The sequence below is a fragment of the Muscardinus avellanarius genome (assembly GCF_963383645.1).
Source record: "Muscardinus avellanarius genome assembly, chromosome: 9".
NCBI classification, from domain to species: Eukaryota; Metazoa; Chordata; class Mammalia; order Rodentia; family Gliridae; genus Muscardinus; species Muscardinus avellanarius.
The window spans coordinates 69,552,470-69,577,286 of record NC_137795.1 but is presented as its reverse complement, the minus strand read 5'-3'; the positions used below and the strand labels follow the sequence as shown (position 1 = coordinate 69,577,286).

The 24,817-nt window shown below is 40.1% G+C and overlaps 1 protein-coding gene across 2 annotated transcripts in view; it reads right to left on the bottom strand.

The window, feature by feature from the left end:
* GLCCI1 (glucocorticoid induced 1) overlaps positions 1-9,506 on the bottom strand; it is a gene marked incomplete at both ends in the record, with an annotated part of 89,680 nt that extends 80,174 nt beyond the window's left edge. Inside the window, one exon of one of the 2 annotated variants that reach the window (XM_080700884.1) lies at positions 8,820-9,506. In XM_080700884.1, coding sequence (XP_080557010.1) covers positions 8,820-9,261 — 442 coding nt within the window. The remainder of the gene's footprint in view (positions 1-8,819) is intronic. The other variant, XM_080700883.1, reaches the window with a different exon arrangement.
* Positions 9,507-24,817: the final 15,311 nt, after the last annotated feature.

Here is a 24,817-nt window from a genome sequence, read left to right as displayed (position 1 = left end):
GTGTGGTGGCGCACGCTTGTAATCCCTGCATTTTGGAGGCTGAGACCAGAGGATCGCGGTTCACCGACAGCCACAGCTACTTAGTGAGGCCCTCCGCAACTTAGACCGTTTCAAAATAAAGAATAAAAAACAGGGCAGTGGGTATAGCTCAGAGGTCAAATGCCCTGGGTTCCATCCCCAGACATAAAAAAAAAAGTATGCCTTATTTTCTCAAGTAGTCAGTGATATACAAAAAATACTACTTATTTGCTTATTTATTTTGGTAATGCAGATTGAACTAAGGGGTGCTCTATCACTATGCTACATCTCCAGCCCTTTCTTATTTTCTATTTTGAGACAGGGTCTCACTAAGCTATTGAAGCTGCCCTGAAATTTCCTATTTATTCCCCTCTCCCAGACTCCCTAGTTGCTAGAATTATAGGTGTGAGCCACTGCACTAGGCTGCCTAAAATATATTATTTTATTTTTTGTGGTACTGGGGATTGAACCCAGATGCATTCTACCTTTGAGCTATACCCACAGCCCCATATATATATATATATATATATATATATATGAATGAATATTTGAAACAGGGTCTCGGTTGCCAGGGCTGGTCTTGAACCTATAATACTCCTGTCTCAGAATCTCAAGTACTGGGATTACAGGCGTGTGCCACCACACACATCCACCTCTAAAATATACTACTTTAAATGTCACTAAAATATTAAAGGATGAGCTGGGTGTGGTGCCACACACATGCATGTAAGATCCAGTACCCAGGAGGTTGAGATGGGAGATCATTTGAGCCCAGGAATTGAGACTAGCCTGGACAACACAGATCATATCTTGAAAAAAAAATCAAAGGATGATAAAAGAATCATATTTTTTAAGTTGAATGGAGCCTTTGATACTTTATTATAAATAGGCATATTGTTCACAGCTTACATTGCCAATTATGAGAAAAGATTATTCTACCCAGATTTTGAGATTTTAAGTGACAAAATTTTTTTAAAATTGAATTCTCTTAATAAGTGGTGAGGCCCATAAAGGACAAAGAGGAAGACCCAATAATGGTTTGATCGAGTTTCACAGTGCTAAGACATTGTTATAAGCATGCCTGAGGCCTGAATCACTGAAGTGCTAGCAGCTTATTGTAAATTCTTTGGATCTAAAAGTTTAGTTCCACCTTGCTTTCTTGTCACCCAAACTCCCAAAGCTAGCCTTTATTGGACTTCACTATATAGGCAATGGGATTACCCATTGTGCTTGCTTTCCTGTCCCTTAACTGTGTTCCAAAAGCAACTTACAGCTGTCTGGAAATTGGGACTTTGGAGCATTTACAAGGCCCCCCTGTGCATGCTGCCTGTCCTTGCATTAGATTGCTTAACTTCTGAGGACCTCATTTCCTTATCTGTGAAGGTTAATAAAAGGAACCCTATTCCGGGTTCTAGTGAAGATTAGTGACCGACATAAAAAAGCTCAATATATGATAACTAATTTTATTAAGAATCATCTAGTCTGATGAACTTTCTTTTCCTTTCACTTGCAGAATCTTTTCCCTACCCAGCCAAAACCTTAAATATCTCATATCCCTTCATTTCAAAGATGAGAAAATAAGACACAAAGAGTTAGAGACTTGTTCTAAGTCAAAGGAAAACAGAAGAAAACCCATGTCTCTAGACTCCAAATCTAGTATTTCCCAGTATGCCTTTCTATTCCTAGACACAGACACTTTCATGAAACAATTTGAAAAATAATTACTTTGGACCTTGATGTGATAATTCAAGAAAAAATAACCAAGTTATATTATCAATGAATAACACAGCCACACACACTTCTTTCTACTTTCAGCAAAAAAAGTCAAATTATACCAAAAGCAAATTTATAGAATTGGTTATTGCACAACTCTAGTTTAGCCAATCAATATTCAGTCTTTTAATATTCAGTATCACTATAGTACTCACTTTATCAGGTTAATAAGTATTAATAAAGTTCATTAAACCAGAGTTCATTTATGCTTAAGAAAAGCAGAGCCAATTAATTGTTTTCTTAAGCAGTATATTAACTAATAATAATTAACTTTTTAGTTAAAGTTAACTAATGGAATGTTCAGAAAAGATTTCCCATAGCCATACTGGATAAAAAAAGAACTATGACTGTTAACAGGAATTTGGTCTTTAGTAATATAAGGCAGCAAGTTGTAGCAATTTTTACTTTTTTGTTATGTAACACATCTAGGTATTTGGTGGATTTCTAAACAACTTTAATAACATGGTAGACAATCTTGAACACCAACCATGCCATACAACCAATGGCTTCAATAGTTTGTTTAAATTATCCTTATTTCACCATCATAAAGGTACACCATGGTAGTACCTCATTAAGTTGTACAGAGTTCAAAACCTCAAATTGCATATATAACCACTGGCTCTTAGGAAAACTGAATCAACCTAGTGCTAGTTACTAAGATGGTCACTTGAGACCAGTGTCTCTGCTTAGTGATTCCCAAAGCATTAATCACTTTACCACCATATATAACAACCTTTAAACATTTATGAAATTAGAAAAGCACATTATATGAGCAGAAGTGCCACAGATTATGGTTACACATAAGGAGGGCCTGAAACAATCAAATTCATATCCCCAAGCACTCCGGAAAGTTTCTTTCTCCCAAACATGAACACACACACACACACACACACACACACACACACACACTGCAAGAAACAAATGAACAAATGAAGAAAAAGGGTTAATCCTTCCATATTCTATTTGTTACTATCACCAAACTAGGTTTCACATTTGTAGACATTCTGAAAATGTCAAAGCATATCCCAGGGAGGCATAACAGTGTCATGGAAACAAAGGAAAACCCATTCCTTTGTCATTCTTTTAGCTCAGAAATCCAGTTCATCATCAATACCAGAGTCTGAGTTAGGAGCAACAAGACAGTCTCATGGAATAAACACTAGATCTGGAATCAGAAGATCTGAATTCTAAATCCATTTTCTTGCTAAATGAAAGTATGCATAGTTAACATTCAAATGCTGTCTTTCTTCCTACCTACAACCAGAGACATAGCATAATATGCGGGAAGTCACGGAGATATTTGTGAATTTACCTCCACCTAGTATTTGCCTCAGCAACATACACTTAAAGTAAGCGTGAGTGCTTAAAAGTATCTGCCATGTTTGTTTCTATTAAAATTCAACACTAAAAAAAAATATTTCTCTACAATTTGTTCAAAATAATGTCCTCTGATTTTTCAGAAATACTACTAATCCGTTACAATTTGTTTTTACAGAATAAGCACAGATATTATTCTAGAACAGCAGGATTATAAGAAAGTTATAGTCACTTTCAGGGGTAGATCTGAGGGAGACAGCTGGCTCCTGGTACTTCCACTACTTCCCTAGGCTTTCTATACTAATAGTAGTATTATCTTACTTTTAACAAACCAGTTAGATATCATAGTATGTTAGATAAGATCAACCTCTTGTAAACATAGTAAAACAGTCTCTAGGACAATGTGTCCATGACTTGACTTCTTAGACATTAACAGGAGGACAAAATTATATACTGAAGACAAAAGACAATACCACCAGGCACAGACCCAGGACAGGTGCTGTGCAGAGACGATTTTGGTAGTATCTGGGCATTTTAGGCTTTGGAGAAAAATCAAACTAAAATTAAGAACAACTAAGTCATTAATATATACTTCTTGGCAGATTAGTATCTACATGTGAGAAGTTCTGGGAAAATAGGCTTTTAGGATTTTTGAAAATTTCAAGAACTTTAAAAAAGGAAAACCCTTTCCTATGTGTTGAACATTGTCATTTATTTCCATTTTATTTATTGGATGGAGCACAGTTACTCCTTTGTTTTCTTATTCATATGTAGTCCATATTGTCACAAATAAAATAAAAATCACATGAATGTCTTTATTCTTCAACATTACCCCTATGTACAACTCCTTATTTGTATTGTCTTTACAGAAATGTACATCACAGTGACTAAAATGTAATTGTGCAAAAAGTACTGTAATTAATAAAATGATATGCAGTTCAATACATACACACAACACTTTACATACTCTTAAAATCTGATTAAGGTGCTTTTATACACCATAGGTACTCAGTATTTAATAGGCTTAGAATAATGGCTATTTTGGAGGAATATTTCAACATAGATCCACGTATCTACTTGGCTATTCATTCACCGATCTAGAAATTTATGCACCCTGAGCTGATAAATTCACCCAAAAATATGAACATTGTTGCTATTTAATGTTATCAGAGACTGAAAATCTCTCCCAAAAATCAGCATTCAAAACCTGTTACTTTAGATAAAGCTAAAACTTTAACATATTTTCAATCTATTACAGAAAATCATGAAGCAAACTCCTATAAACACTATAAGTAAATTAATTTTATTTATTTATTTATTTATTTATTTATTTATTTTTGGTGGTACTGGGGTTCCTGGGAACCCTTCTACCTGTGGGCTACACTCCCAGAGCTATTTTATATTTTTATTTGGAAACAGGGTTTCTTAAGCCAGCGAGGCTGGCTTCGAACCAGCGCGATCCTCCTGTCTCTGCCTCCCAAGCGCGGGGATTACAAGCGTGCGCCACCACGCCCGACAAGTACATTAATTTTAAAAGGGGAAGTAAAACCTTAATTTCCAATAATATCATTCCCAGTGTATGAATAAAGTACAAAAAGAGAACATCTGAAACTATTCTAAATATCTCTAAAAAGAGAAAAAGTTACTTAAAATGTTTGCATTCCACAACTAAGCCCAGCATAAAAATGACTGAAAAATAGAAATTTAATGAAGAGATTAAAAACTAAAAGCAATTTAACCTAAAAAACACACTAAAACATACTGCATGCAATCATTCAATATTAAATGCTGGATGGTTTTGTAATACCTTATAAGACAGAATATAACTTCTACAGGTATAGAACATGCAGAGGAACAATGAGGTTCTCAAGATATCATGAAAAGTTCTAATCAAATTTCACTCTAGAATTAGCAATCTGTTAAGACTATTAGGCCTAAATAAATCTGTTATGTTAAATCAGAAACCAACACATGCTATTTTTTTCATAACAGGAGATGTATGTGTTACAAGTTTTTCTACATTTTTATTCCAAGACTCAATACACTTAAAATAAGTATTATCCAACCAGAGTACCCTAAAGCAATGTTTTTTTACATCTTTTAGAATTTATAGTTCATCCTAAAGCCCAATCTTTAAACACACACACACACACAACACACACACACACACTCCGATTTGCACTTGCTACTTACTGTCTTGAATAGTAAAATTGTGCCTAGTAAATTTGTGAGTAATTGTTTTGTGTTTAAATCCATGGGTTTTGCCCAATGAAGTTTCAGAAAGAAGCAACTTTGTGTTTTCTTTTGGTTGTTACTAATGATTTTAGTTTAAAGATCAGTAATTTTAACACTAACATTCTGCTATAGTCTCATTTGAGTTGTTCTATTTATCTCAAAGGTAGACTTTATGTATTACCATTACAAAAAATAACTATTTGCATACTACTTTATGATTTTACATCTATTACAAACACATCACAGGGAGCCTGAGGGTGCATTCAGCAGCTTGTCATTCACCACTTCAAGACCCTTCAGAACCAAACAAGGGGGGGGGGTGACATTTTGCTAATGGCAGAAGTATAGAAATGAATGTAAATAGCAAACCTTGAAGTTTTAGTAATACAAAAGAAAGAAATATACAAACAGAGGATAATCCATGGGCATAAGAAAACCAGTTTCAATTTTTAAAACTCAGTATCTTCTAAATAGAGCAGGGTGTTTGGTAATTTATGCATCATCTTATATAGTACCCATTTAAGTTATCTAAGATTATGCTACAAAAATAAAGTACTCTTATTGCTAGGTTTTATAAATTAAAATCATGATAATGTTAAATTGTTCCTACTTTCAGAATTCACTTTGTAATTAATCTGAATATCAATTCTCTATTAATCAACCCTTAACCCATAAATAGGCATACTAAGAATGTTTAAGAGGAAAATGATGACATAATGTGCTTGGAAATAATGTTTCATAATTTCTTCTTAGTAAAAAAATCAGAGAAAACTGTTTAAAGCTTCTATATTTTTCTACAGCCATCGCTCAAGATAAAATACTGAATGTTCAGTTGTGTCACTTTCTAATCCGAATGCCCAGAGTACTTGAAGCTTTCTGTAAACAATATGCCTCTACAGGAAACACATAGTCCCTGAGACACCATTTACTTAATTTAATATTTTAAAATGCAGCTTCAAAGAACAACATAAAGCACTATCAAACACACACATACTCTGAAATATACAGGAAAGGAAGGCAGTAGAGAGCTGAAGAAGAAATGGAGCATGCTGTTGTTTTCATTCATGCAGTATAGTGATGTCAGTGTCTGCAGTAGCAGTGGCAGTGACAGGATCTTGACCAGTGGAAGCTAAAATCCACTGAAGTCAGAACCTTGCAGAATTCAAGATAAATTGAACAATCATTTGAAAAATTAAATCAAGACCTTGAGTATGGATTTTAAATGGCTAGATAGAAGAGATAACTTGTGTAGTTTTAATATGAGTAGGAAGGAACAAGGCAGGATGCAAAGAAGTAACATAGGGGTAATATAATCAGGGAACAAGCGGCACAGGAGCCTACAATTCAGGATCACTTCAATGGAAGAAACTGACAAAACCATCTAGTGTTAAAAACAGAAAGATATCTCTAATGGAGAAAGCCCTTCAATTCCTTTCCCCCCCCACAAAAAAAAAAGCTCTAACACTGCAAATCTGTCTACTGCACAGACTCAGAAAATTGTTTTCATCATGATTGCATTAAAATTGCATTAAACTCAAGTGTGCCATGCTACAACAAAGAAGAGAGTTAAGTCTGATCACAAGTTTCATTAAAACTATTTGATGATGGGGCATGTAATTCCTAAGTAATTAGGGCTTTTAAAGGATGCAGAGAAACAAGTTGCACTATTATCTCTTGTAAGATGTTACTATTTATCAACAAAAGAGAAGGAGGTACTAGATGGTCATTATATTGTTGCAGGAATTGCCAAACTTCTCTTATTCTGCCTGTAAAACCCTCTGTATGCAATCTGCAATGCTTATTCCATGTCTTTTACATTAGTCTCTAAAGAAAATCCCAAAACTCATTGTTAAAGCTAAATCTCTCAAAAATTTATGTAACTACTGCCTTCTTTTCTTCCTGTTACCTTTCATTTAATACAGCTCTAGAAAATGTGCAAGGGAGTTGCATATGGCATTAATCTGTTAGAAAATGGTGGCCTTTTCCATAAAATACAGCCAAAGATGTGTGTTCAGTTGTGGTCATTATTAGGGCGATCACGTTGTTTTCATTCATTCATTCAGGATTTGCTGGAGGATGTCAGTTTCTGCAGCAGCTGGCTTGACCTGGGGGAGGAGTGGGGGAGCAAATTCCTCCTGGTGCATACAGATTACAGGATGTATTCCTTGGTGCTCATGTACTTATTCCATTGCACTACATCCTACACAGGGTTCACCATCAAGTGGTCTGAAATCAAGTGCCTTAGCAACATGGTAATTGCAGATCTGAAATATTAAAGCTAAAAAGACCAAAACTGTGATTTAACATAATCACGTTTCCAATCCTAACACCTTCACTGAGAAAGCTCCATTAAAAAAATAATAATAAAAAATTCAACATACCACATAAACACTCTATGGAGCTCGACAGTGCTTCCCTTCCAAGCAGAGATTTTTCCACTCAGTATGATCCCTTTTCTCCACAATGCAGCAGCAGCAGCAGCAGCACCAGCAACTGTAGCCCTTGGTTGGTATCTAATAACATTAGCTACTCCACTCTCCCTCTCTGGCTTTAAGTCCCTGCTTTGGCTGATTTTTTTTTTTCTCCCCCAGGACTCAACTAGATCATGCACTGTGTCCCTAGACATAAACAAAACAAAACCAAAACAGAAAACATTCAGAGAAGCCCACAGCATCTACCAGCTCACCATTACCTTTGACACCTAACAAAAAAGAAACCTGAGACCCTCACATAGCTTAACTGTTCAGCGTACTTAGAAATAGTAGGAAAAGACGAGCACAGTCCACAAATAGGTTTTTAGAAATTTATCATGAAAGTCATTAGTTGGGCACGGACGGTCTCTAGGGCAGTACTGCTCCGATGCATGACTATATAAAGTAGAGGAGAGATACTGGGGGGGGGGGGGGCGACACCCCCTACACACTTCAATTGCACATTCAAAACTGTGCCCTTTACACAGCCAAAGGATATCCTTACATCATACCTAAAGCCACCAACCCTCCAAAAGAGAGGAAAAACAGCAAAATCCCGGTAGTTACTGGCACATTAGGAACTTTGCAAGAAAGCACAAAGAGACTGCAGAGATTACAACTACCACCTTATCCGCTGCTGGAGAGTTTGTGTGTGCGTCTAAGTGTTTGCCCAGCTCCTCCTTCCCCGGCTGCAAACAGCAAACACACGAGAGCTCATCAGCTCTTAACTGAAAAACCTTTCGATGCAGGCGAATGATGGAAGGTAAAATCGGGAAGAAGGGGTTGGGGGTGGGGGGGAGAAGACGGCAAGAGCGTCAAATAAAAGTTGCTTTTCAGTTCGCTCCTCCGAGCCTCGCAGCGACCGCAGGGGGGTGAGATTCCCAAAGCCACTTTCACACCTTCGATAATGCACTAGCAAAGAGAAGCCCGGAGAGGCTGAAGTTTCCACGGAGGGCACCATCGGGGAGGCGCGGCCCGGGAGGACGGGAGGGTTGGGCTCGCTACCTCTGCACACCGGCGAGCCGGGGCTCCGTCTCTCAGGTGAGCTGCTCCTGCGGTGGCTCTCGGGGGAGCGTCGCGGGCGGCCCTTGGCCCGCGGCGCCTGCTCCGCCGGGGTGGCGGCGGGCGGCGGCGTCGGGCTGGGCGGGCTGGGGCCGCGGGCCGCGGCGGGCCCCGGGAGGCTGGCGAGCGCGGCGGCGGCGGCGGCGGCGGGCGGGCGCGTGGGGCTGTGCTGGCTGCCCCGCAGCAGCTGGTAGGGCACCGTGGCGCGGATGGGCTGCAGGAGGCGGCCGGCTCCCGCAGCCGGGGCGCAGCCCACGCCGCCGCCCGCACCGTTCCCGCTCCCGGCGGCCGCGGCGGGCGGGGAGCCCGCGGCGCTGCGCCGCATCCTCTGCGGCGGGGGATGAGGGGTCTGAGAGGAACTGGAGGAGGAGGAGGCAGTGGACATGGTGGCTCCGCGGGCGCTGGACGCCGCCGGCCGACACGGAGGCGCGCGAGCGTGTGGGAGCCGGCGCGGCGGTGCGTGCGAGTGTGTAAGGGGGAGGGGCGGGGGCGGAGGGCGGAGTCTCGGGGCTCCCCCTTCCAGCGCGCACCCCGCCGCCGCGGCGAGGGGGAGGGGAGGCGGCGAAAACAGCGTCCAACGGCCCCAACCGCCCGGCGGGGCGCGGCGAGCCCGTCACGACCGGGGCCACGCGGAGCCCCGCGCCGCCGCGGGCATCGCGCTGACGGGGCACCCGCCCGGGCCGCGCAGCCTCCTCCTCAGCCCGCGGGGGCCGCACGCGGCAGCTGCAGGGCGGGCCGCAGGTCCTGCTTCTGGGACCCGGGTGGAGGGGAGAGGGCCTCGAGGTGCCCGGCGCTCCGAGAAGCCCGCGCCACCGCAAACGTCGTCACCGCCGCCTCTCTACCCGCTCCTCACTCGGAATGGCAACTAATCCTCCTCCCGCACCCCGCCCCCGGCACCGCCTCCCGGCGCTCGGGACCCGGCAGCTGCGGCAGCGAGCATTCCCATTGGCTCCGCCGCTCTCCACCAGGACGCGAGTGACTGGTTCTGGAATAGGAGTGAGAGTAGCTTTGGCCAATGACGGTGGGGCGGCCTGCTTTGGGGGCGGGGCTTGAGGTGTGGAAGCGTGAGGAGGGGGCTGTGCGCGCGGGGAGGGGCGGGCGTAAGAGTTGACAGCTTTTGAGATGTGAGCGAGACTAAGCAAGTGGGTCCAGGTGTGCCCTGCGCGTGCTCCGACACCCACAGACACGCACACGCCCCGGTAAGCAGGTTGCAAGAGCTCCACCCTCCAGGGCCGGCTGTACTACTTGAGACAAGATACTTACGGCAAACTTATTTTGCAAGTACACCTGCATCCGGTGGGATGTTTTAGAGTTAGAACCAAAAGAATCGATCCCTTCCCCCTCTAATTTTAGCTATCTTATTTTTCGTGGCTTTAGTGCTCTTATGAATCAGAAGAATTCCAGGTGAGTAGGAGCAATGCCTGGAAGGTGGGTTGAATAAAGGGTACTTACTTTTAAAACCTGTCCTAACATTTGTAGTTAGGCAGTGAAGAGAGATAATCAAATTTTGTTCCAAGACAATAACTCTGAGTTTCAGGGGTCAACAAGGATTTTTACGTCATTACAGCATCAGATATATTAATGGAGGGCACCCCGTTGCCTTTCCTGAAGCAGATGGTCTCTTGGGAGTAATAAATACCAGGCATAATATAACAACCCATGTGGTAAATTTGTTTTCTATTCTGCAATGAAACTGAGGAAGTACAAGGATTTTACATGACTAACATAACCCTGAATTTACCCCACAGTAAACCAAGGTTCAATCCTTAAGCAATAACAATTAAGATTCTATAACAGATACCTTCCATTAATTTCCATGAGGTTAGAAAAAAGAGAAGTGGGATGTCAGATTGTTCTACTCTTAGTGTCTGCCCACACTGACAAGCTTCCTCTGTTTTCAGGCACTATATCCAGAGGTCAGTTTCACTTTGAGGAGTCATCCATCTCTGTTTGTGTGCCCAGACCAGAAAGCATACTAGGTTCTATTTAAAAAAAAATGATGAAACCCAATAAAAATACAAAAATTGCATCCAGTACTTTATCCCATTAGGTTAGCGACAGTTTCTCACTTTATCACACAGTAAAATAATAGCTAACATTTATTTAACATTCACCATGTGCCAGCGACTTTTCTAAAAACATTATATATGTCAACTCATTCATTCCTCATGTAATCATCAAGGTATGTACTGCTATTATCTCTGGTGTGTTCCCAGCTGAAGCACAAAAGAGCTAAAGGTCTTGCCTGATATTACTCAGCTAGTAAGTGGGGAGCTAAGAATCTAAACCAGAAGGACTGGCTCAAGAGTCTGAATAAGCCCTCTGCTCTAGTGCCTCGTAGCTTAAAGCTGTGGAGTTTGTGATCTATAGAGTAGATCTTACAGTAGTCCAAAAATACCTTTTTGAGATATGTTCCCATTAATTCAGAAGAAATTTTAGAAGTGAAAACAGCTCATTTTCTTTTGGCTTTCCAGAATAACATATTTTAATTGTAAATAGGCCAAAGCTATACTCTTTCACATTTGATATAATCGATCTGTTGTATTACTTTTTCTATCTAAAAATTAATGGTTCTTCACTAATTAAGAAATTATATTCTTTTGTTAGTAAAAAGAAAAATAAATGGCTTCTTTCTGGTCACTTTTTCAGAATTCAAATTTTCAAAAACAAAAATTTGATGGATTAAAAATATGTAAAGTTTAAAAATGCTAGTAAAGTTTTGCATTATTGATTTTGATTACAGTGTGATTTATTTATATAAATATCATCTCTGGCCATTCATAAATATAATTATGGAACAATCTTAACACATTAGATTACAATAATTCTAAATTTATACTAAGGTACAGTCACAATGATCAATACTTGCTGTGGATCTAAAACAAGATACCTGTCCATTTTCTAAGTCTTTCTCATTTGTTCAAATCTACCATAGCTAACTTAAGTCAGATATCTAAAAGTAAATCTAAATGGCCTACAGAGAGAATAAGTATGATCTTAAAATACTATTTTCAGTTATGTCATCATGATTTATTTGGAAGTCTAACCATCTCTTTACTAAAGAAACCTTGGTCAAGGGGTAAAGATATAGCTCAGTAATAGAGCTCTTGCCAATCATGTGAGAGGCCTTGGGTTCAATTCCCAAGGGTGGGGGGGAGAGAAAGAGGAGAAGGAGAAGGAGAAGGAGGAAGAAAAGAAGGAGGAGGAGGAAGAGGAAAAGGAGGAGGAGGAAGAGGAATGAACAAACCTTGGTTGTCTCCAAAACCCTTATTCTCCTGAAATGAATAATGATCTTCACACCTAAAAATTTCTTGCCTCATACAAGTCAAAGGTGAACTAAAATAAACTCCATACCTGTTTTAAAATTTCTGTTTATTGAATTCTTGAGACTTTATTCTTATTGATGATAGCATGTTCCAAAGGTATGCTCTCTTAAGTAAATTGGAAACCCCCTCAAACAAAGTACAGATTGCTGGGCTAAAAGACCATTATTATACTACTATACTAGCTACAGAATAGGCTCAAGGCAGATTTGCCCTAGTTTTTTGGAATGTAAGTGCAACAATCTCTGAAAATTCTATACAGAAATTAATGTTAGTCTGTACATTTTTTACTATGTTGTCCTTCCTAACTAGAAGACCAAATTGAGAGCATAACTTGGTGGCATGAGAAATACCTCTGTTTTCATTGGCTTTATGCCTTGGTTGTGGAACAAGAATCCAACATTAGCTTATCTAAGGTAGAATTCTGTTATATTTATTAACTAGTGCAAAAATTGCAATGAGCCATATCAGGTTAAATTAAAACGTGGAGTCAATGATTATATATAATTGATACACAACCCACATGGAGAGAGAATAGGATGAAGAATCACCAAGCATATAGAACCACCAAAACCTTCTCTTTAGTCCCATCTGGATTTTCTAGGCTGGGCATCTGCTATACTTTGAATGTGGTGTGTCCCCCAGAGCTCATGCTGAAATTGAATTCCCATTCTGAGGTATTAAGAGGGCAAAAACTTAATCTGACTATGATGTTTAGATGTGGGGCCTTGAGGGGGTTGTGATTTAGATTCACATCATCAGGATAGAGCTCCCATGATTGAATTCTAGTGGGTTCACAAGAAGAAAAGGAAATGCTATGCATACATACACACGGACTCCCTGTCTTTTTGCCAGGTGATGCTCTGGGTCACCTTCTTGCCAGCAAGAAGGCCATCACAAGATGAGACCCCTAGACCTTGCACCTACAGACCCATGAGTCAAAAACCTCTTTTATTTACAAAGTAGCCTGCCTCAGGACTTCATTATAATGATGAAAAATGGACTAATATAGCATCCAAGGCACATTCAAATCCAAGAGGCAGTCCAGGCTGTCAGTATTAGCAATGAGGTCATAGCCGGGAGAGAACACTGAACAGATTTGCACTGATGTTCATCTTAAGCTGATTAAATTCTCTTGTAGGTGGATTCCTAATAGCAACAACAAAGCCTTGTCTGGATTTCTGTCCCTGGCAGATGCTTAAAGTAAAACTCCTTACTGTTTGTGACAGCCTACGTGCGCCTTCACACCAGGCCTTCCTCCTCTGCTTGAAAGGGTCTTACCCCAGATATCTACATGGCTTGCTTGATCTTTACTCAGATGTCACGGCCTTGATGGTAACCCTTCTTAAAATTACAATCAACCCTAGATTTCCTCTACTCTTTTATTTTTTCCAGAGTACTAACATATCTGTGGTGTGTGTGTGTGTGTGTGTGTGTGTGTGTGTGAAGGCAAGACTTTTTGGTAGTTTTCTAACTGCTAAATCTAAACTGCAGCAGTGCTTAGTACATAGTAGATGCAAATCAATAAATATTTGTTCAAAGTTTTTAAAAGAGTGGAAAAAAGCCGGGCATGGTGGAGCATACTTGTAATCTCAGCATTTGGGAGGCTGAGGCAGGAGGATGGCGGTTTGAGGATAACCTCAGCTACTTAGTAAGGCTCTTTGCAACTCAGTGAGACCTTGCTTCAAAATAAAAAAATAGGGCTGGGGATATAGCTTGTATGTAGAATGCCCCTGGGTTTCATCCTTAGTGCTGTCAAGAGAGAGAGAGAGAGAGAGAGAGAGAGGGAGGAAAATTTTAGCCAGTGCTTGTCTTGTGAACTAAAATTTGTACCTTTAATCAGAAAACAATATATAAGTATATTTCTGCTGCAAAATAGTGGCCACAGAGTAGAAAAATATTCCATGGTCACTCTAAACCATACAGATATTTGCATTGGAGTTGGCATTAAAAAGGAAAGAATATCTTATTTTATGGTCCTTATACATGAAAGTATATTCATCCTAGTGGGTCCTAGAAGATCATCAAAGGTTAAGAATTGGAAATGAAATTAGTAATGGAGAAAGGCAATTGAAATGTGCAGATAAAAGAAAAGACAACTGAAATTGACAGAGAAGAGCGGTTGAAGAAGGTCAGTTAAGCAGTGACACCTGCTGATGTGGGGATTGGTAGGTAGTTCTCTCATTGTTATGAACAGCTATTCTCAAGGGACCTGTGGAAAGGAACTGAAAAATAAATGATATTTAATTTGGTAAGAAAAAGACCATTACTGTAAGAAAAGTTGTGTTCTGTTTTAAAAGAATTTCAGAGGAAACAAAAATAGAGAAGATAGTTTTTAGCCAGTAATGTCATCAGTGGAGTTAAGCATGCAAATACAATACAAAAAAACAAACAAACAAACAAAAAAAAACACTGGCTCTCCAGCTCTCATCTCCACAGCACCTCTGGTCACCTTCTAAGATGTCAGTGGCACATCTCCTGAGCCTCTACATAACCATACTCTTACTGCTAAACTAAAAGACTGAATTGCCAGGCATGGGGGCTTAAACACCTGTAATTTCACTATTTGGGAGGCTGAGACTGGAGGCTCTCCTGTTCGAGACCAGCTTCAGCAACTTAGTGAGGCTTTCAGCAACCTACCAAGACCCTACTTCAAAATAAATAAATACATAAAAAGGACTGGGATGTAACTCAGAGGCAAAATGCCTCTGGGTTTAATTCCCAGTACCACAAATAGGTAAGACTCGGCAACCAAATAATTGTAAATACTCTAACTTTTTTCATGCTGTGACATTCCTTTTGTTTTAGTCCCAATGTGCCCACAATACATGAAAATAATAGCAGTCCTATGAAGGAAATATACTTTATTATCACAGTATATTTAATGGGAGTTTCCTGTGATTAAAGTACATCATAGACTAATTTCTTCCTCTATAGTGAAATCTTACTTTTAACCTGAGTAACACACCTGAGTGTGTTGAGGAACTGTTGTCAGGGTGCAATCAATTCATCAGCAGTGCTTGCCTAGAGAAGTTTCTTTTTACTATTTTAAGCTTTTTGTAGCATACAATTTTCAAACTGCCTACTTAGCCTCTTATTGGTAAGATCCATATTAATGCATCCAGTAAGCCCATATGAGGGCTTAGTTATCACCAAGTCACAGTAATACCTCATCAAGTTACTTATTCCAAGCCAGGCATAGTGGTACATGTTTGTAATTCCAGTATTTGGGAGACGGAGACAGGAGGATTACAGGTTCACAGCCAGCCTCAGCTACTTAGGCCCTCTGTTTCAAAATAAAGAATAAAAATAGGGCTGAGGGTATAGCTGAGAGGTAGAATGCCCCTGGGTTTAATCCCCAGTACCGCCAAAAAAAAAAATTACTTATTGCATGCCTTTCAGAGTGACAGACACTGTTTTACACTCTGTAGAACATAGCTATTCTCACATTTTGGTAAATCCTCTATTTAGGAGTAAAATAAAAATAAAATTTAAAGCTACATTTAAACAAAGTATTGTGCAAGTGATGGAAAGGAAAGCTTCCTTTGGAGGACAGGCTTCAGGAAGAGTATGAATCAGTCATGGGGTTGGAGCCCACAGGACCTGCTGGAAGATGATTGCACAGTCCACCTTGCCTGATGGTTCCTGAAAGATAATGTCAATGATGGCGGTGAAAAAGGGCTTTACCAGGATGCCAGGTAAAGCTTGCACATTACTGAGTATGCAATAAGGATCTGTTGAAGATCTTCAATGGGTGGGAGAACACAAGTGGAGTTATGCTTTATGAAGATGAATCCAAGAAGACTTTGTGACTTCCATTGGAGTTTGGAGGCTGGAAGATAATAAATGAGACTTTGAGAATGTCCATGTGCATTCAGGTAAGGTGAGTTAGGGGAATGTCAAAAGCCAAAGAGAAGGTGCAAAGGCTCAAGCAATGCTTCTCAGTCAGTAGTCATGTGGACCATGAAAGGAGGCGATCGGGCAACTCGGGCTCCACACTTGGATTCCTGAGAAGACAGTCATGGCTTTTAACAGGTGCAGGACACCATGAGAGAGTAGGTTTGGGGAAAAGATAATGAAGCCGGGCGTGGTGGCGCACGCTTGTAATCCCAGCATTCGGGAAGCTGAAACCGGAGGATCGCGGTTCGAGGACAGCCTCAGCTACTTAGTGAGGCCTTCTGCAATTCAGTGAGACCCGGTTTCAAAATAAAGAATAAAAAATAGGGCAGGAGGTGTAGCTCGGAGGTCGAATGCCCCTGGGTTCCACCCCCAGGCCCGCAAAAAAAAAAAAAAAAAAAGAAAGAAAGAAAAGAAAAGATAATGAATTCAGCTATGAAGGGAAAAACTAGAAAAGAAGGCAGAAAGGAACTACTCCTAACAGAAGAGAAAATTCAGTATCTCAGATGCTTTGCAAGGTGTCTGGCATTCTAAAATCCTTCTCCTCTGGGAGCCATTCCTCCCGCAACACTCAGAAAGTATGGGTTTCCTGACAGTTGTGTTTATACAAAAGTGACCCTGCTCCTCTAACCACAGTTGATTGGACCTGAGTTCTATTACCAACAAAAGTGGGCCAATCAAATTTCTCCCTCAGGAATTTGAAATTAAGAAATGGAAGGTAATTCTACTAAGGTGAACACAGAAATTTGTGTATGGAGTGGCCACTTTCTGCCTCAGCCACAGAGAAGCAAAGGAAACCTGCCTTCTAAAAGAAGAGTAAGAAGTGACTTGCTTAATAAATGAGGAGTAAGAGTACATGATCAGAAAGAGGAAGATAGCCCAAGAGCCCCTAATGGCTATTTCATATCTTTATCCATCTTCTTCAACTCTCCAAAACCACTATCCTGCCACATTTCTGCTGAAACAATTTCAATACATTCCCAACATCAAATCTTTCAGCCTGTGGACCCATTTCTCCTTCCTTTCTGTACAAGTAATACATATTCTTCCCTCCTATCAAAAGTCATTTCCCCTACTTAAACTTTGAATTCTTTTCTCTCTGTCTTCAGAAACTTCATTTCTCCAGTTACGCTCTACCTTTTCTTCACCCATCAAATTTTTGGCTGTTTCAAATAACATATGGGTGAGAGTACAAAAACATTAGCATTAAAAAAGCAAAATATTTATTCAATTCAGTTGCCCATTTCTAGATTGGGTTATTTGTTTTGCTAGTGTAGTCTTAGGAAACCTCAGCGAAGCCAGGAAGGAAGTGTAGAGGAAGAAGAAGGCTGAGGTTCATTAATGGAAAAGCTGCATGCAACTATGTGATGTGAATATAATATTGTTGACCTGGGCACTCAGCATCAGGAAGAAAGTAAAGGGGGAAACAGGGGAGGGGGGAGGGCACCAAGTACTGTGTGAATATATACCATTGTCAACATGATCCACATTATGATGTGAGACTACAGTGTATACCAATTTAAAAAAAGCAAAATATCAACAGGTGTAATACATATCTGTCATCCTCATACTTGGAAGGCTGAGACAGGAGGATCTCAAATGCTAGGACAGACTCAGCAACTTATGGAGGCTCTCAGCATCTCTCAAACCTTGATTCAAAGTGAAAAATAAAAAAGGGGTGGGGGTGTAGCTTGTGCCCCTGAGTTCTAGCCCCAGAATCACACACACACAAAAGAAAAACAAAGATTCCTATGCCATCCTTCATCTGCAATCCAAATTCTCTGATTTCTTCTTAGAAGTGCTTTTAGAGAGAGATGTTTACACTTTTGATTTTCTATTCAATCTACTTCAATTTGACTTCCACAGCCCCCCACTATGCCACTGAGAACTACTAATCAATGTTAACATCCCCTTGCAGGGTGCAGTTATGTTCCTAGGACCTGGTCCTCTTCTAACTCTTTGCAGTTTTCCACTTAGCTGGTCAGGCTCAACTTCTTAAAAAAAAGATCTTTCCTGTTGCAATCTAGGACACTGCACTCTTCTGCTCCGTCCTCTCTTTCTCTAACTGCTGCTACTCTGTGTCCTTCAAAGCTTCTTCCTTCCCTACTCCTCTCTTTTTTTATTTTTTATTGGTGCACTGTATTCATACATCATAGTGGGATACAAACTTTTGTAGACATACATGCACACATCACCCAGTCAGCCCCCACCCAATCCCCACCCCATTCTCTCCCCATCCCTCCCTCCCATGCTTGGCTTAGTGGTTGACATCTAGTATCATAGCAATTTATCCAAAATTAAAAATGATAATCTCACATAACAGTTTCATTTGTCTGATACCAAGCTTTTGATGACTTAAAGATAACATTTCAATATTTCTTTTTACTTTCTTTCTTACCAGATAATATTTTTTCTATTTTTTTAGGTGAAACTATCATATATTTATATATTTATTTTTCAGAAAAAAAATCTATCCTAATATGGAAAATGGACTCTAGATACCCAAAACGATCTTGAAAAAGAACAAAGCTAGAAGATATATATATTTTCTGATTTCAAACCATATAAAGCTACAATAATTGAAACAGTGTAGTACTATTCTAAAGGCAGATATATAAACCATTGGAGTTAAATAAAAGCCTAGAGCTAAATTCTTCCCTATATTGTCAAGTTATTTTTGACAAGGGTTCCACGAACATTTGGTGGTGGAAATAATAATCTTTTAACTAAATATTGTTGAAAAATAATAATTACATGGAAAAGAATAAAATTGGAACCTTACCTAATCCCATATACAAATATTAACTCAAAATAGATAAAAGACCTAAATATAAATCTTAAGACTATAAACTTTTAGGAGAAAATCTGGGTCATAAAACCTCACAACATTGAAATTGGCAGTGATTTCTTGGATATGATTTCAATGGCACAGGCAACAGAAGAGTATACAAACTCCCTAAAAAATAGAAAAAAATATTGTATATCCAAAGACAATGTAAACAGAGTTAAAAGTTACTAATAGAATGGGATAAAATATTTCCAAATGCTATATCTGAAGGTATATTAATATTCCAACTAGAAATCCTAAAAATTACAACAATAAAGGCAAACAATACCATTTAGAGATAGGTAAAAGACTAACATAAATAATGAATCTCCACAGATAACCAATCTTAGTTGTCTGTTGGATGGAAACTCTTGTTTCTCTGGTTCTGGTGTGTGTTACCTATTTCTTCTTTGTAGTTAATCTCTTTGAGTATTTTCTCTAGTGCTGGTTTTGAAGACATAAATTCCTTCAGTTTCTGTTTGTCATGGAAGCTTCTTATTTCTCCATCTAATTTGATAGAAAGTTTTGCTGGGTAGGAAATTTTTGGCTGGAAGTTGTTTTCTTTCAGAGTTTGGAATATGTTACTCCAAGCCCTTCTGGCTCTCATGACTTGGTTTGGGAAGTCTGGAGTGATTCTAATTGGTTTGCCTCTGAATGTCACTTGGCCCTTTGTTTTTGTTGCCTTTAAGATTCTCTGCTTGGCTTCCACATTGGTCATTTTGACAATTATGTGGCGTGGGGATCCTCTTCTCCGATCCTGTCTAAAGGGAGTTCTATAAGTTTCCTGGACCTGTGTATCAACCTCTTGCTCTATGTTTGGAAAATTTTCTGCTATTACTTCCTTGAAGAGATTGTTGATCCCTTTGGTTTCACTTTCTTTTCCCTCCTCTATTCCAATTATTCTTAGGTTAGCTCTCTTAAAATGGGCCCATATTTCTTCAATATCAGATTCCTGCTGTTGGATATTTTTTCCTAGATTAGAAACTATGCGTTCATTTTTGGAATGATCATCTTCTAAGAGCGAGATTCTGTTCTCCATGTGGTCTAATCGGTTGTTTGTGCTTTGAATTGAGGCCTTACTTCATTAATTGCATCCTTTATCTCTTTTTGGCTCTCTCTGAGTTCTTTTCGAAGCACCTCTATTATTTCTACAGTTATTTTCCTGATTTGATCTTCTAGAAATCTCTGATTTTCTGTTTTATCGGGTTCTGATGTTGTGGGGTTGTGGGCATTCATTGCTCCAGTATTATTCCTCTTTCCCATGATTTCAGATGTTTGTGCCTTCTCTGGGTTCTTCCCTTGGGTCACTATGACTTCACTTAAGGTGCTCTGGATCTCGAGTCTGTAGTATCTCTGACCCCACTACTCCTTTACTGGGTTGTATCACAGAGTCTCTGACCCAGGGAGTTTATAGAGGCTGCTTTAGACTGTGGGGGGTGCCAGGTTGCACGTTCTCCTATGGTGTGATATCTCTGCCACTGCCACTCCCCCACTGGGTCAAGTCCCAGGGAGTACAGTACTGGGATTTCTCCTCTGTGGCCTGCAATTTGACTCACTGTTCTTGAGTACGCAGATGTAGCTGTACTGGACTCGGTGAATTCGGTGCTGCTGCCGCTGGTGGCAATATGGTGCCGCTGCTACGCCCTTGGCCGTGAGGCTGGCGTATTTCTTTTTGGTTTTGATTTCCACTCTGAATCCCTGCAGTGTGTGCTGAGCTCAGCCACTGGGAGCTTTAGATTTTACTTGCGGCGAGAAATCCCGCCTGGCTGTTCCGCAGCGGCTCACCTCGGCTTGCTGTAGCCGACCGGTGAAGTCGCCGCTGCCGCTGGCAGTATGGCGCTGCTGCCGCGTCCTTGGGCGTGAGGCCGGTGTATCTCCTCTGTGGCTCTGAGCTCTGTTCTCAGTCTGCTTTCTCTCTGGAGCCTGGTGATTTTTTTGTTTCTCTGGTGATGGTGTTTTCTGGCTATGAAAGGCGCTGATTTTGTGGTAATGGAGATTAGTTGTTAGCGGAGCTCTTAAGCCCCACTTTTCTCAGTCGCCATCTTCCTGGAAGTCTTCATTATTCTTTAACTAGCAAAATATTTGCTATTGAGTCATCTGAATTTTTTTCACCTAAATAAATACTTCTGTTCTCAATCAGAGTGGGACACAAATGAGTCAAAGTTTAAATGTTTAAAATCCTACTGATATTTCCAAATCACTTTATCAGTTATAATTGTAGCATCTTTTACTAAGTAACTGAGTTTTTTTTTTTTTTTTTTCGGTATTGGGGATGAAACCCAGAGGCACTGTACCTCTGAGCGACAACCCCAGGCCTATTTTTTAGTCTTTTTAAAAAATTTTTGAAACAGGGTCTTGCTGAGTTGTGAAGGGCCTTGGTAAGTAGCTGAGGCTCTTCGGGAACAGCCATCCTCCCGTCTCAGCCTCCCAGTGCTGGGATTACAAGCAGGTGCCACCACTCATGGCCCTGAGATTTTCTTGATCTTGAAATGTGATACCAAATGGAGATTGGTTGTTAGCGGGGCTCTTAAGCCCTGCCTCTCGGTCAACATCTTCCCAGAAGTCTTCCCTACTCCTCTCTAGAAATCTCTAGAGCTCTCTTCTCTGCCTTCTTTCCTATAAACCCACCTTCTCAATAATATCAACCAGTCCTAGGCTTTAAATAAAATCTGGCAATTCTTGAGATTGTTTCTCTAGACCAGATATTTCCTACAAGCTCTATATCATATGTGCAGTGGCTTCCTTAACATATCAGGCCTCATGAACACCTCAAATGAATGTGTCCAAAATGGAATCACTCTCAATTTCTGAATTCCTACTATCTTCTATCCACTCTCTCCCACAAAATTTTGGCCTATTTTTTTCTCCATTACAGTAAGTGGTGTCTGTCGCTGTCTACCCAGTTATTCTAAATAAATAAATAAATAAATAAATAAATAAATAAACAAATAAATAAATAAACTGGGCAATAGACTTGATTTCTCACTCTCTTCCCTTCCCACCTCCAAACTGTAATGGTCTCCTTTGTTCGTCATGAATAGATGTCTAATCTGTTCACTTCTCTCCATCTCTTCTGCAATTACACAAATCCAGACTGCTGTCATATTTTACCTAGACCACTGCTGTGGCTACCCAACTGGACTCAGCTTCTGCCCTTGCCTTCTTTAATCTAGTTTCTAATTATCAGTCAGGGAAAACTTAAAACTATATTGGACCATGTTGTTCCCTGCTTAAAATCATTCAATGTTTTTCAAATATTTTTGCAATAAAATCCAAGTTCCTTAAAATAGCTCAGAAGGCCTGGCCTGCTCTGGCTTCTGCCTCCCTCTCCACCTGCACTAGTGTAGCCTCAACCTGAAACATTCGTATTTCTTCTGATTCTGTAAGACTGGCAGTTCCCTCACTTTTTTGTTGGGAAGGGGGTGGTACTTGGTATTTAACTCTGAGGCATTCTACCTCTGAGCTATACCCCTAGACCTTTTTTATTTTATTGTTTTTATTTTGAAACAGGGTCCCACGAAGTTACTGAAGGTCTCACTAAGTTTCTGAGGATATAAGTTACTGAGACTGAACTCAAACTTGAAATCCTCCTGTCATAGCCTTCCAAGTACTGGGACTATAGGCACGTGCCATGTGCCCAGCTCCCTCACATTTCTCAAGTCTTAAACATCATGTCTTGGAGTGTGCTGAGTCCTCACCCATCATTAATAACCTATAATAATCCATCATTAAGTCCATGTGTTTCATCTATAGTACTCATCACAAGTTACAAATACACATTTGTTTACTTGCTTATGGCATGTCTCCCCCACTAGATTGTAAAGTCTCCAAGGGACCTTGTCTCTTCTGCTCACTGCTTCATCATTTGACACCTAACCAGTACCCAAAATATGGCAGGTGCTGGATAATTTTTTTTTTTATCATTTTACTGGTCGCCAATGGCTTTCTAATTCCATATTCCAATCTTCCTATAGTCCTATTGCCCTGTCTTGTGAGAATTTCATGGCTCTTATATTAAAATTCCCCTTGTTGTTTCAATTATTTGAGTAGATTTCTGTCCTTAAAATAAATGGTCAGTAATTAATGAGGCTCTTAAGAGGATGAGGTGGTCACCAATATCACATGCTGTTGAATAGGCAAGAAGGTTAATAGCCGAGCAGAAGTTATTGGATCTCACCACTGGTAACCTTAAAGCCAGCAGTTTATAAAATGTAGCCCTATGGCACCACATACAACTGGGTTAACGAGAAGGGCAAGGAAGTGGATGCACCAATGTACAATAGTCTTTTTGAGACATTTGACAGTAAAAATAAGAGATAAAGTCAAATAACATCTTGAGCTTCAGCAGAGTTAAAAAGAATAGCCATGTGGGTGGCACTCATGTATAATCCCAGCTACTTAGGGGGAGGCTAGGGCAGAAGGATCCCAAGTTCAAGGTCAGACTCAGTAATTTAGCCAGACCCTGCCTCAAAACAAAAAAGGGCTGGGGATGTAATTCAGTGGTAGACTGCACCTGGGTCCAATCCCCAGTACCACTGGATAGAGGGAATATATATTGTTTTAGTTTACTAGAATAGGGAGGAAATGCCTCTTGATACACCCATAAGACAAAGACACCACCAAAAGAGAAAAAAAATGAAGGTTTGAATAGAGCAGAGGATTAATAGCTTTAGCTTCCATGAAGCAAAAGAGAATTTTATTAAGAGCACAGGGTTGATAAAAGGGGACAGTGTTTACCCCTGTACTACAAGAAGGATGGACAATAAGAGAGCAAAAGTAAAGACAAAATTCTGGATAGAGAAGAGAGAGGTTGAAGCCAGGTGTGGTGGCGCATACCTATAAACCCAGTACTTGGAAGGCTAAGACAGATCACAGATTGGAGGCCAGCCTCAGGAATTTAGTGAGGCCCTCAGCAATTTAACAAGAACCTGTTTCAGAATTTAAAAATAAATAAATAAAAAGGGATGGCACATAGCTCAGTGGTAGAATGTCTCCAGATTCAATCCCCAGTACCAGAGAAAGAGTACAAGAGGGAGAGAGGCAGAAAAGTTGAACATGGGCACCTCAGAAAGTAGCAAAGTCATCTGCAAGCTAATTGTCAAGGTGAGGACCATCAGAATCTCCTAAGGACTTTTCCAAACCTCCTTCATCCCTGACCTCCCTACCCATGACTAGCTGCTTTCCACCACAACAGCAGAGACATGATGCTACAGAAGGCTATAGTGGGTGATGAGAGTGCACTCTAATTCTTGGGTAGGATGGAACCAAAAATAGATAGCAATCACTCAAGACAAGGGCAGCCAAAAAGGGGTGTGGGGGCTGGGACAACTCTGTCATGCTGGGACAACTCTGTCATGGTGAGGAATATGATGGAGTATGACAAGGAAACAGAACTCTGTTTTCCAAACATGTCAAATAATTAGGAAAGCCAGAGCCATTGCTAAAAATACAGATTTCAGCACCCTTTTCTGGGGAGTCTAATTCAGCAGGAAAAGTTGGGTTTTATCATTTTTAACAAGTTCTCCAGGTGATCTTTAGGATCAGGCAAGATTGGATAAGAGTGGATTAGAAATAATATAAGTTCACTGAGTATTATTGCAGGCCCCAAAGATTTTCTCCATTTTTAGCCAAATAAAAAGAAACATTGACACAGGACATCAATTCATGGAAATTACCAAATTAAAGCAGTTTCTAATATTTGACCTGGATTACTACAAAATAATCTCCAAGATCTATCATGTTATATAATTGGTACTCTATTATTTGTTTCCAAATAAATTACAGTGATATTTAAAAATGCAATACTAGATTATAAATACTATTGCCTTTTCATTGAGGAAAACGTAAGTGGACCTGGTAGGCTAACGGTTATTATTTATAATATGATAATGATT